Source organism: Delphinus delphis, chromosome 4, assembly GCF_949987515.2.
Source record: "Delphinus delphis chromosome 4, mDelDel1.2, whole genome shotgun sequence".
Taxonomy (NCBI): domain Eukaryota; kingdom Metazoa; phylum Chordata; class Mammalia; order Artiodactyla; family Delphinidae; genus Delphinus; species Delphinus delphis.
The window spans coordinates 98,319,494-98,333,709 of record NC_082686.1 but is presented as its reverse complement, the minus strand read 5'-3'; the positions used below and the strand labels follow the sequence as shown (position 1 = coordinate 98,333,709).

General features: G+C 36.3%; 1 protein-coding gene across 1 annotated transcript in view; it reads right to left on the bottom strand.

Moving 5' to 3' along the window:
- WDR49 (WD repeat domain 49) overlaps window positions 1-14,216 on the bottom strand; it is a 133,788-nt gene that overhangs the window by 102,157 nt on the left and 17,415 nt on the right. Inside the window, 4 exon segments of the mRNA XM_060010159.1 lie at window positions 1,895-2,069; window positions 3,146-3,316; window positions 6,609-6,958; window positions 7,184-7,274. Of these exon segments, the coding sequence (XP_059866142.1) occupies window positions 1,895-2,069; window positions 3,146-3,316; window positions 6,609-6,958; window positions 7,184-7,274 (787 nt within the window).

Genomic DNA, 14,216 nt, shown 5'->3' with positions numbered 1-14,216 from the left:
TAAGTGGACTAAAGTAAATATATTCTTTCAGCTATTCTTCCAAAGACTATTCGCTTGATTATGAGTTTTAATTCAAAAAGCTAAGACATATATAATCCAAATTAGGTAACAAAGATCCCTAATTTTTTAATATATATAAAACTTTTCTGTAGCCAATTCCTAATTGCCGTGGTTTAGTGGCTAAACTCCAAAGGTGGATTCCTTAGGTCATAAACATGAATATCTACTGCTGATACTAAACTAAGTTCGCATATTCTTTTGTCAGTAGGTAAAAGAACTACAAATCAGAATGATATGTTGGAAATATGATGAGCAATGAATTCACATTGGCCTAGAGAAAAATTCTTGTCCTGCAACTTAACAGACGAGAGCTCATCAGCAGATTACTTCACCAGTAGCGTTGGTTTTTGAGAGGTTTAAATGAAATTGTAACAGAGTCTAGAGTGAGAGCTTTTCATTCTCTCCCTGAGTGTGAAGAGAGTATTTAGACACTATTCATATTCAGACAAATGATCTCAATTTTAAAACCTTGTTACATTTCCAACCTTTTCAAAAACAGAATTCTATTAGCTTTTTCTCTGTATTTATTCATATTAAAGGTCATGGAACTCAAACTAAACTTCAGGGAACTTACTACAAGCAGATTTCAAGAACTATAACTTTACTACTGTGGTCTTTTTAGTCTTTAGTTTATGTATTAAAATATCATGCTTGTTTGGAAGCAGCTGTAATACCTCCCTCACTTTCAAGGACTCTCTTCACTTTCTAGTACTTTCTTGTTTCCAAGTATGAAAACATAACACGTAATTTTGTGCCTGTCACACATAGTGGATGACCAAAAAATTTTATCTTTTGGTTTTCCCACAATTTATATGATGCCAGAATTACAGGATAGGTAGAAAGTACCAAAGACATGGTATGATTTATATTGAAGAAAAAAGTGCAAAACCTATAGCTTATCATGTGGGAAATTATTATTGTAGGTCATGCATTAAGGAATTAGTTCCAAACTCCTAAAACTCAAAGAGGGGAAAACTACCATAAAAGCCAACAGTTGGGTCCATTTTGACTACCTCTTCTTCAAAGAATATTAGGAATATACCTACAATACAACAATGAGATTGACAGTTTCCATTCCAATCATTATTGGAATGTAGCATTATTTAATGTAGCAGTTTAGAAGTGAGAAAAATAACATAGTCCTTAGTGTCTGGACCAAAGGAGGTATCAGAGCAGAAACTGCACATCTGGATCTTGAACCATCAGATGCAAATTCTGTAAAAAATTAGGCATATTGTGAAACTAACAAACTCATTGTTGACTAGGTTTTAAGAAAGTCCTGGCCTTCCATAGATGCTGTTTTATAACATAATCCTATCACACAGAAAACTGCCACTCAAGTACTCTAGATCAGAGCAACTCAGTCATTATATCAAAGAAGAGAAAAAAGAAAAGAAAACTGAGAAGAGTCCATTCTGAAGGCAGTCAAACTAATATACTTGCCATGAGAATATAAAGAAAGCAAGGGAGTGTTTTGAGGGTACCTGTTAAATTCTTTTATTAAGTAGGCCCAAATGTGACTAAACAAAATTAGTTCGGATCAGAGTTGGGGTGAAGTTAAATAGATTCTGTGACAATTTTCTCTCCTGTCTTGAGATTTCCTGACTGCACAGCTCGCCTGAATTAATTGTATGAGGCATAAATTTTGGAAGGAAAAAAAAGAAAGAAGTAATTCCTGCTAGTGTGCAGGGGATAGCAGAGTCCAGGTCAAAACCTCCAGGGAATCAATTATTAGTTTCTAGACTTGAACACTGTGTGTGAAACATTTTCATTGAGAATGTAAATGTAGAAGTCTAAGGTGACTGTTTCTTTCATTGTTGTTTAAATTCAGTACCTTGTCTGACCCAGTCTCCACAATGAAGTTTGTGCGCTAACGTATAGCAACATTTGTGACGTCCAGAGCACGGCTCTGCCCAGTTAATGGTCACAGTTGCTTCTTCATCTTCACATGCACCAGCAGGATGCTCAAAAAGGGAAATCAAGGCCGTTGTGAAAGCAATTACTTGAACCTTGAGAGAGACATTACAAGAAAAACAAACATGGGTAGGGTAACTGTTGCAAGAAGATTCTATGCTCTTTATGATTAATAAGGAATAGGTATTGAATTAACAGGCATTTCTTTAATATTATTTAAAGGTTGCAGGCAGTTATATTGAAAGACATGACACTACAAGGTTGCTAATGCAATTACCAAGGGCATTTTATTTGTTTGCTTTTATGATCTATTTGTCATTAAAAACAGTAAAGATGAGGGCTTCCCTGGTGGCACAGTGGTTGAGAGTCCGCCTGCCGATGCAGGGGACACGGGTTCGTGCCCCGGTCCGGGAAGATCCCACATGCCACGGAGCGGCTGGGCCCGTGAGCCGTGGCCGCTGAGCCTGCGCGTCCGGAGCCTGTGCTCCACAACGGGAGAGGCCACAACAGTGAGGGGCCCGCGTACCAGAAAAAAAAAAAAAAAACACAGTAAAGATGAAAGGCTTACATAATTATGAGTGGAAATTGTTCAAATTAGACTATTTCAGCATTCACAGGCATATTCTACTGTCGTTCAGTAAGAAGTCATTTTTCAGAGGTCGGGTGGAATTTGATGGGAAGACAGAAATCATTGTATGCAGTGTCTGGGGCTCAGTGCTGCTCTCTCTAATGCACCTATTCCTTTGTCACATGGGACAGGAAATAAGCATTTCCCAGGAGCTTGCTACTGAGAAGCCTGAAATCTTATAAATGAAAATGTGAACAATTTGAAAGAATTATTAGAGATAACTTTAGACACAATATTAAATGTTTATTAATATTGGGGTCTAATAGATTAAGCAGCTTATGGTGAAAAAGTTAGCAAATACTTTTTTCCTAAATAAGGAAGATGAGACTATACACAGGCAAGAAAACCATAGGGCAGATTGGTTTTCATATGCAAGGAGGGGAATTATGACCTAATCCATCTTTTTCATGTCCAAGGTGTGTGGCCTTGTAATCTATAAAGTAGTTCAATTAGGGGGTCACATTCATTGTACTCTATTTCTATTTTGAGCTAAGCTTTGATGATTAAATCCATAGTGTTCAACCTTATCCTTCCCTCACTTACCTTTCCGGTTATGTCCCCAAGAGAAAGAATTGACTCTTTGGCGTCAAAAGGGTTGTACCAATAATCCATGCAAATTGGTGTTCCTTTCAGGCCTTGGAGTTTATATTGACAAGGAAATTCTTCTTTGGCCAGCAGATCATAGAAACAAATCTCTTTTCTTGTAAAAGCCACCTGCTATCTAAAGTAGCAAAGTAGAAAATCAGAAAATATTTCTGATGGATTTAGTGAAAACAATATGAAAAGCAGACATGCAAATCTTAGCACCAAATCAGACATTTTCACCTGAGGGTCCTTAATGTATTACAGAAGTATAGCATGGTGGCACAAATGTGCTTTATTCTAACCAAGTATTCTAGGCAAGATAAAAACTTTCCCATTTGAACACACTTTCTTCCCTATCGCTACTTCACAGACCCCCAACTTCTTCCACCCATGGGAGACTAGGCAACTAATCACAGGAAAGACAAAGACATAGAGGTCTACAGCATCACACAACCATACAGAAACTTTACAAACCATGTTTTATGAGGCAAGCAGAGGCTTTCACAGAAATAAATTGATAAAAATTCTGTAAGTAGCCTTCCTAAGTCAAATAAAATCCTAAAAACTATTTAAGAAAGGGTAAATATATTTGTAAATAAAATTGACAAAACTTTAGCTAGACTAACCCCCCCCAAAAAAGAGAGAAGATACACATTACTAAATCCAGAAATAAAAGAGTAGATATTACCATCAACCTTACAGAAATTGAGAAAAGGATTCTAAGAGAATACCATGACCAACTGTAAGCCAACAAATTAGATAACTGAAATGAAAGGTACAAATGCCTAGAAACACAAAATGACCTAAACTAACTTAAGAAGAAATAGAAAATCTCAGCAGACATATAATAAATAGAAAGATTGGATTTGTAATCAAAAAAATTTCCCACAAAGAAAATCCCAGGCCTGGATGGCTTTTCATTAATAAGTTCTAGCAAACATTTAAAGAATTAACCCCAATCTTTCTCAGACTCTTCCAAAAACTAGAAATGGAGGAAACACTTTCCAAATCATTTTATGAGGCCAGTATTTCCTAATACCAAAACCACACGAAGACATCACAAGAAAAGAAAACTGCAGACCAATATTCCTAATGAATAGAGATGTAAAAATCTTCAGCTAAATATCATCAAAGAGAACCTAGCAACATATGAAAAAGGTTACACACCGTGACCGAGTAATATTTATACCAGTGTAGGGAAACAAAAGTTGCCACCTCAAAATGTGTCTATCTGGCATGAGGATTAATTTAGGTTGATTATTTTTAAGAAACAGAAGACTCAAGAAGTTTTTCTTTTTACCTCCCCCCTAGCTGCCTGAAGAATTTGGACAAAGGGCCTGTTCCTGGAATAGAGCTATCACCAGAGATATCTGCAAAGACCATGGGCTAGATGCAATGGCAGAAACTCAGGGTCTAGAGTCCACTCTGAGTCCCAGCATCTCTGTACGGCCCAGCAAATATTTGTATACCAAATATTTGCTTTTCCATCCTCATGTAAATTGCCTTCATCCCCTTTGAGATCCCAAACCACCATCCCAACACTCTCTTTTGTCTTTGTTAAAGATGATATTTAAGGTGAAGACTTTGGACACTTTGGTGAGTTACTCAGTTTTCCTGGGTCCCTTCCATATATACATGTTATTAGACTTTTGTTTGATTTCCCTTGTTAATCTGTCTCATTTCAGTTTAATTATTGGACCAACCTAGAAGGGTAGAGGAAAATTTCTTCCTCCCAACACCAGGAATACCAGGTTAGTTTAACACATACAAATATCAACTAATGTAATACACCATATTAATAGAATAAAGGAAAAAGGTGGTATGATCATCTTAATAAATACAAAAAAGCATTTAACAAAACCCAATGCATTTTCATGATAAGAATATTCAACAAATTAGGAATAGAAAGAAACTTGATAAAGAGCATGTACAAAACAAAACAAAAACACAACCTACAGCTGATATCATACTTAATGGTGAAAAATTGATTGTATTCTCCCTAAGATCAGAAATAAGACGAGGCTGTTCACTCTCACCACTTCTATTCAACACTGTGCTGGAGTTTCTAGCCAGGGAAATTAGGCAAGAAAAGTAAATAAAAGGCATCCAGATTGGAAAGGAAGAAGTTAAACTAACTCTATTCGTAGATGACACGATCTTATATACAGAAAATCTTAGGGAATCAACAACAACAAAACCAATTAGAACCAAAAAGTGAGTTCAGCAAAGTTGTAGAATATAAGATTACTTTTTAAAAACTATTTATATTCACTAGCAATGAACAATCTTGAAAATGAAATATCAAAGGCAGTGTAAGAGACAGAAAAGACAAAGCACAAACTGGGATACAATATTTGTAAATTATCCATCATATAATTGCATATAACCAGAATATATAAAGAACTCTCAAAACTCAATAATAACAAAATAAACTCAATAAAAAATGGGCAAAGGATTTGGACAGACACTTCACCGAAGAGGATAAATAGCAAATCAGCACATGGAAATATACTCAACATTATTCGTCATTAGGTGATTCAAACTATCAAACAATTAACAAACTATTAAAAAAATCATAAGACACAGAAATATGTACATGAGTGGATATTTGATGATATTAAGGAAATACTGCTATTGATATTAAATGTGATATGGTATTATGGTCATGCTAAAAAGACTTTTTTCGAAATACTGAAATATTTACAGATTAGATGATTGGATGTTTTGGATTTCAATAGAGGGGAGATGTAGATGAAACAAGATTGGCTATGAATTGTAAATGGCTACGGGTGGATATTGGTTCTTAATGGGATTATCTCTGCTTGTGTGTAAGCTTAAATTTTTTCATAGTAAAATTTACCATCTGCTTAATGTAAAATACTAAGAATATGGATTTTTTAAGCTGCATTCTTCCCTCACAAATTGATTTTCCTTTCAGTATGTTATCTTTCTCATAGGTCTAGTTATATGAGGGTATTTGGGCTGAACGGGCCCTACCCAACAAAATTAAGAAACTGACTAGTACAGTGGTCAACATCAGATAAGCAATTGCCTGAAATTGCACTGAGCTGTGCTATGCACTGATATAGCCTCTCAGCTCTGCGTACAGATCCAAGACTCTGCTAAAAACTACAGTCATAAAGGTCTTATCAGCTAGTAATGCAGCATGGCCTCACTGGGGACAGAGCCAAGAATCTGAGTCACTACCGACCTTGCTATTTAAAGGCACAAAACAGAACAGTCTGTGAATTGGAGTAACTCACTTGGCTTTACTTGCGTTCCCTCCAGGTGAGACGAGAGGTACAAAAGAGTGATGCAGCTCTCTGTCACTGCTCGTGTTATACTTGCTATTGATCAGGAGCCCTGTCCTATCATTTCCCCCCTTTTACAAGCAATACATTTATTTCTAAAGACTCTGTACCTTGTTTACATTTTCCAGAGAAGCCATACTTGTCAGCCACAGGTGTTTAAGCTTGTTGGCATCTGAAGCGATGGGAAGCATTTCTTGCAGCTTTAAATGCTCTCCCCAGATTCCTACTACACCTTCCTTCCTGATGATCACATAACGACTTGAACTTTTTAAGAAAATTACTTTTTGAATGGTGTCCTTGCGTTTCACTGGGAGGCATTCAAGGTCTTTCCACTGGGGAACCACCATTGCCTTTGCTTGTTCATCTTTCTCATAAAGTGTTAACAGCATAAATGAAGTCAGCTTGTCCCAATTAATACAGCCATCTTGGGCCACATCCACTTTATCAAACAGCTCTCCATGGGCTTCCCTGGTGGCACAGTGGTTGAGAGTCTGCCTGCCGATTCAGGGGACGCGGGTTCGTGCCGCGGTCTGGGAGGATCCCACATGCCGCGAAGCGGCTGGGCCCGTGAGCCATGGCCGCTGAGCCTGCGCGTCCGGAGCCTGTGCTCCGCAACAGGAGAGGCCGCAACAGTGAGAGGCCCGCGTACCGCAAAAAAAAAAAAAAAAAAAAAAGAGCTCTCCATATTCTTCCTTTGTGCCCCAACCAACAATCTCTGTCATCCTCTGCACAAACTCTTCTCTGGACATACAAATGGTTTGACTTGGCTCTGAGGGCTAGAAACAGGAAAAAAAACAAGACATCAGTGAAAATGTCCTAAATACCAGAGCACTGTGCTACCCCCAAAGGTGGATCTAATCAGCGATTCTTCCAAGATGCAAAGAAAAACATCTACTTTATAATGGTGCTATACTTAAATGAATTGGGGCTGCAGAGCAAATAACTGACAGACCTACAAGCTGACATCCTCAATCACAGATGTCCTTATAACTGGCAGAGGGAGATAGGAGAGTCAGAGGTTTGATATGATGATGGATGCAGAGGTCAGAGTGATGCAGGGCTATGAACCAAGGACTGCAGATGACCTCTAGAAGCTGGACAAGGTAAGGAAAGAGATTATCCCCTAGAGGCTCCAGAAGGAAGACAATCTTGACAACACATTGATTTTAGCCCTGTAAAACCCATTTTGGAATTCTGAGCTGTAGAACTGTAAGATGATACATTTGTGAGGTTTGTGCTACTAAGTTTGTGGTAATTTGTTAGAGCATCAATAGGAAAAAAATATAGTGGTTTAGAGAAAATGGGTGAATCCCTGAAGAGAGCTTAGCATAGCCAGTAAAATGATATCCCAGTGACACTTTAATCCAAGGGCAAGAAGTCACCTCTATGAACACACCATTACAAAGACAGTGAAACCTTATAAGCTGATTTTCTTTATTCGTGGTAGTTATGTTCTATAAAGCCTTTGCAAACACTAAATTAGCAGATACTGAACCATGGCTTTTATGAGAAATACAACATTAGGTTTCTGTGAGCCTCTGGTCACAATATTTTCATCGTCAATTCATAATTTGTTTTATGTCTGTTTCCACTGAAAGACATTTTAATATATATTGTTAATTCATTAACAGTGAATTCATGGCCAACATTACTATAAGTCAAGACAGAGTGAAGCTTATCTAACACACGTATTTTCTCCATAAGGCACAGCACAACCTTCTTGCACTTAGACAGAACTTTACACTACACTTGGGGAGCCATTTTAAACAGTGAAATCACCGAAATAAGCACAAAATGCAAAAGCTTGGCACCAAGTGGAGCACAAATAGGACACTTGTTTACAGTACGAGAGCTGGAATAAGAAGGTAGGGTGTCACTGAGTTTGACCTCAGCACTGAACCAGCGCACTGGAAGACTGCAACTTTTTGCCACTCTGTACATGTGTGTGAATGACCATGAAGGTGCCTTGAGTATTGACTTGGGGGTTACAAATAAATTTTAGCAAGTAGGCAAATTCGCAAATACAGAATCCATGAATAATGAGAAGCATCTGTATTTCAAATAAGTATATAGCTTAATATTGATAGGCTGTTTAGTTCGGTGAGCTTCATGATGAGAGAATCTATTTTTCTACTACCTCAGAGCCAAAGAGTCAGAATTGACAGTAAGCACAGGGAGGCAGCATATTGTAGAGCAGGTCAAACAATTGTAGGTTTAATCCTGGTTCCACCAGAGTCTGTGGGAACTACTGGCAAGTTACTTCACTGTTGAGGCTTAATTCTCCCATCTGTGAAGTGGATATAGCAAAATATCAGTCTCAAGAAAATGATTATGAAGGTTAAACGACATATCAGTAAATGCAGAAAAAGCATTTGACAAAATTCAACACCCATTCATGATCAAAACTCTCAGTAAACTAAGAACAGAAGGAAACTTCCTCAACTTGGTAAAGAATATCTGCCCAAAACATACAGCTAACATCATACTTAATGGTGAAACTTGTAGCATTCCTACTAAGGCTCAGGTACAAGGCAAGCAAGTCTTCCTCTCACATTGCTTTTCAACATCATATTGGAAGCTCTACTTAATGCAATAAGACAAGAAAAGGAAGTAAAATTATAATGATTGGGAAGAAAAATAAAACTGTCTTTGTTCACAGATGACATGATCATCTATGTAGAAAATCTGAAAGAATCAACAAAAAAGCTCCTGGAACTAAGAAGCGATGATAACAAGATTGCAGGATACAAGATTAATATACAAAAGTCAGTAGATTTCCTATACACCAGCAATGAATGAGAAGAATTTGATATTAAAACCACAGTATCATTTTACATTAGCACCCTCAAAAATGAAATACATATAAATCTAACAAAGTGTGTATGAGATCTATATGAGGAAAACTACAAAATTCCTATCAGCAAAGTCAAGAACTAAATTATTGGAGAGATATTCCATGTTCATAGAGAGGAAGATTCAGTATTGTCAAGATCTCAGTTCTTCCCAAGATAATCTATAGATTCCATGCAATTCCAATAAAACTCTCAGCAAGTTATTTTGTGGATATTGAAAAACTGACTCCGAATTTATATGGTGAGGCCAAAGACTGAGATGAGCTAACACAATGTGAAGGACAAGAACAAAGTTGGAAGCCTGACTCTACCCAACTTCAAGATTTATTATAAAACTGCAGTAACCCAGACAGCATGGTTGGCAAAAGAATTGGCATAAGAATATAGAACCAGATCAATGAAACAGAATAAAGACCCCAGAAACAGACCCATATAAACACAGTCAACTGATCTTTGACAAAGGACCAAAAGCAATACAATGGAGAAAAGATAAAATCTTCAACAAATGGTGCTGGAATAACTGGACATCCACATAGCAAAAAAATGAATCTAGACACAGACCTTATACCATTCACAAAAATTAACTCAAAATGGATCACAGACCTAAATGTAAAACACAAAACTATAAAACTCTTAGAAGATAACATAGAAACAAACCTAAATGACCTTGAGTTTGGTCATTTAGGTTTGTTTTTAGATGCAACACCAAAGGCACAATCCATGAAAGAAAGAATTCATAATCTGGATTTCATTAAAATTTAAAACCTTCTCATGAAAAACAATTTCAAGAGAATTAGTAGACAAGCCATAGACAGGGAAGTATTTTCAAAAGATACATCTGATAAATAATTCATCCAACATATACAAAGAATTCTTAAAGTTCAACTATAAGAAAACAAATAATCCAATTAAAAATGGGCCAAGGACCTTAATAGATACCTCACCAAAGAACATATACAGATGGCAAATAAGCATATGAAAGGATGTTCCGTATCATATGTCATCAGGGAAATGCAAATTAAAACAACAGTGATATATTACTACATACCTGTTAGAATGGCCAAAATCTGGAACACTAACAACAGTAAATGCTGACACAGATGTAAAGTAACAGGAATTCTCATACGTTGCTGGTGGCAACGTAAAATCATAGAGCCACTTTGGAAGAGAGGTTAGCAGTTTCTTACAAAATTAAACATACTCTTACCATATGTAGATCCAGCAATCACACTCCTTAGGATTTACTCAAAGGATTTGAAAACTAATATCCACATGAAAGCCTGCACACTGATCTTTATAGCAGCTTTATTCATAATTAGCAATACTTGGAAGCAACCAAGATGTACTTCATAGGTGAATGGATAAATAAACTATAGTACATCCACAGAATAGAATAGTATTCAGTGCTAAAAAGAAATGAGCTCTCAAGCCATGAAAAGACATGGAGCAAACTTAAATGCATGTTACTAACTGAAAGAAGCCAATCTGAAAAGGTTACACGCTGTATGATTCCAACAACATGACATTCTGGAAAAGGCAAAATTATGGAGACAGTAAAAAGATCAGTGGTTGCCAGGGATTAGAGAAGTGGAGGACGATGAATAGGCAGAGCACAGGGAATTTTCAGGGCAGTGAAGCTACTCTGTATGGAACCACATTAACGCATACATGTCGTGATACATTCGTCCAAACCCATAGAACGTACACCACCAAGAGTGAACCTTAATGCAAGCTGTGGACTTTGGGTGAGTATGATGTGTCAAAGTAGATTTATGGGTTGTAACAAGTGTACTACTCTGGTGGGGATGCGGAGAATGGGGGAGGGTATGCACGTTTCAGGGTAAGGGGTATATGAGTAACCTCTGTACATTCCCCTTAATTTTGTTGTGAACCTAAAACTGCTCTAAAAATATAAAGTCTTAATAAGAACGGTTAACTGAGATACCACGTGTGTGAGAACTAAGTAATCAAGTGTTTAACAGAAGTTAGTCTAAGCTTTTAATTAATTAAATTAACTTTCTGAGAAATAATTGGTATTTAGCCGTTTGAACTACTCAGAAGGCCATCATTCTTAACTTTGTTAAATTACTTTTAGACTAAAAAGTTTAGATGATGGAAATTTTTCAGTGACCCAGATTTTGAGTACGGAAAGAAACCTGATCTTAACAACACTCCATTTGAGCCCAAACTGCAAACTGTTCCTGAAAGCTAAGTCAAGTTGATCTTGTATTTTAAACTATTATGTAATGACATCAATCAGCCTCTCAAATCTATATCATTATCCCTTTAACAAAAAGCATTTTAAAGCCAAACCTTATTTTCTTCCTATAAGTTTGTAATTTATTTTTATTTCTACGAACAAGAAACTGTTCTGACAAATACCAAGACAACTTCTTTTTTTACATTCTAGAATATGGAATGGCAAATAGACCATAAACAAAGAAGAAAATAAATTTTCTTCCCCAAAGTAACATATACAATCAACTTTATAATTTTCTGCACATGGATAATGCCAATATGCACCGGGGGAAAATTTGAGAAATACTTCCAATTTATGAAATGTGACAGAGAAGCACAATTGTATGACATACTTGGCAATTCTATTACTAATTGTTCACTCACTAGCTTTTTTTGCTTTTAGTTTTAAAATAAAACCATGGTTTTACCATGAAAATCCTTCATTCTAAATAAATATGCACCAGGGAAGTCCCACATTAAACAATTTTATTCAGACAATATTTATTATTGTTGAAGACACACCCACGTCAAGTTAAATTCACAAGCATATATTTAGTCTAGCTAGGGAAATATTAAGAATTTATGAAATTGGATTTCATTGTAAAACATAGAGCATAAAATAATTCTCAGTCCCTTCAACTGAAAATTTAATTAGTATAGCTTTAACAAAACCTTCTTCCCATAGACAATTTGTTCTAATTTGAATGTAGGCCTTCCAAATAAAAACTACCTCATAATGTTTTAAAGTATACCCTTTCACTCCTATTAGTCATGATTCTCTGTCTGGTCTTTTTGAGCAATAATTAGTACTCCTGCATCTATTAGAACTCCTTTTCTAATAAAATTGAAGAGTGAATGATCCATTAGAAAACGTATTCTCATTCAGCTCTTCCTAAGGTGATGTTAACAAATTTATTTTGCTGTGTCTAGGTAACTATGAGTAAGAAAATAACCAGCTATGGCCTCTCATTGTTCTTGCAAGGAAGCTAATATACTCAGAATGTCTGGCTGATTATCTCAGCCAAGCACGACTTCAGACCTTTAGAAAATCTTCCTGTCTTCCTGAATCCCTTTCAAAGAATATTCTAAACATCATCTCCTTTTGCCTAGAAAGCATTTTCTGCAGCTACAGTCAGTTCTTGAGAGCTGTCTTTAAGAAAGAAAAAAAAAAGCATGAACTCTGTTACATACTCTTCAGCTTTTGAGCTTTGTTAAGATTTGGATTTCACTGTAACTTATATGAAAACTGAGCACTAAGGCTAAGCGCAAAATTCTGAAAATATACCCTTTCTAAGAAACTTGACAGGCCTTTTTTTCACCAAGAAGAGATCACGTACTTTCAATAAGCAAAATATGAGTGTGCCAACACATTTAAAAATTATTTATTTTTGCATAAAATAATCCTTGTTTACTATAGAAAAGGCAAAATATAGATAAGCCAAAAAGTAAAATCCTCCGTAACGCCAAAAGCCTACCAGACTTGTTCCTAGGCAGAAACAGACATACCTGTGCATTACTTACCAAATGGTGTCATGATTTACATACCTTTGTGCGCTGCTTTTTCCATCATACCATGAAGCTATGCCTTGTATATTTTATATTGGTCTTTAACATCATTTTAATGGCCACGGAATATTCTATGGAAAGGCATAAAATTTATAAACTCTGTTAATAACAACTTCAATAGTTCCCAATGCGTTCCCCTTTCATATAAACCACCCTGCAACATACATCTTTGCTTGTTTGTCCAATTATTTCCTGAGGGAAATTCCCTAAAGCAGAATTGCTGAGTCAAAGAATTTGCACAAGTTTTTGATATATTTTGCGAAATCTTCCTCCAGAAGACTCAACAAATTTACGTTTCCATTAACAAAGTATGAGACTGCCTATACCTCACCACCTGGGGTATTCTCATTCTTCTTAAGAGTCACCAACTGGTTTCTAAAAAATAGTTCCAGTACAGCTGAACACCGACATACTTGCTGGCAAAACAGATCAAACATTCCCAAAGCAGACACAAATCTTTCCAAATCTGCCGACTCTTAGAAATGTTGCTTATCTTTGTTTTTTCCTTGACTTTTTCCTATAGCAATATTTTATAATGAAATGAGGGGAAAACATTTTTCTTTTTTTTCCTACTCTGTAAACATGGACGTTCCCAAGACAAGAATACAAGTCCTACTTTAAAACTACAGAGAGATCACAATCCAATTTAGTCAGAAATCTGGGTATTTTCTCCTTTGTCAAAGCTGATAGTGGGTTAACATGTCACTGACCTAAGTTGCACTGCCTTTATCCATTGCTGAGTATTTACTTTCAGATTCTGAAAATTAATGTCAAATGGCAAGTTGTAAACCACTTAGAGAAGTACTTCCATCCATTGATCTATTTATTAATAAAAATATATATTGAACATGTACATCATACAAGGTATCATGAGGTAGATTTTTTCATTCATTCAACAAACACTTATGAAGTGACTTCTCCATGCCAAACACTATTCTAAGCCCTCAGCACCAGCTCTGAACAAGGTAGTTGAAGTCTATGCTCTTCGAGTACTTACGTTAGAGTGGGGAGCCCAGGGATGCTGATCCCATTGAATGACACATGGCTCTAGGTTACCAAAAG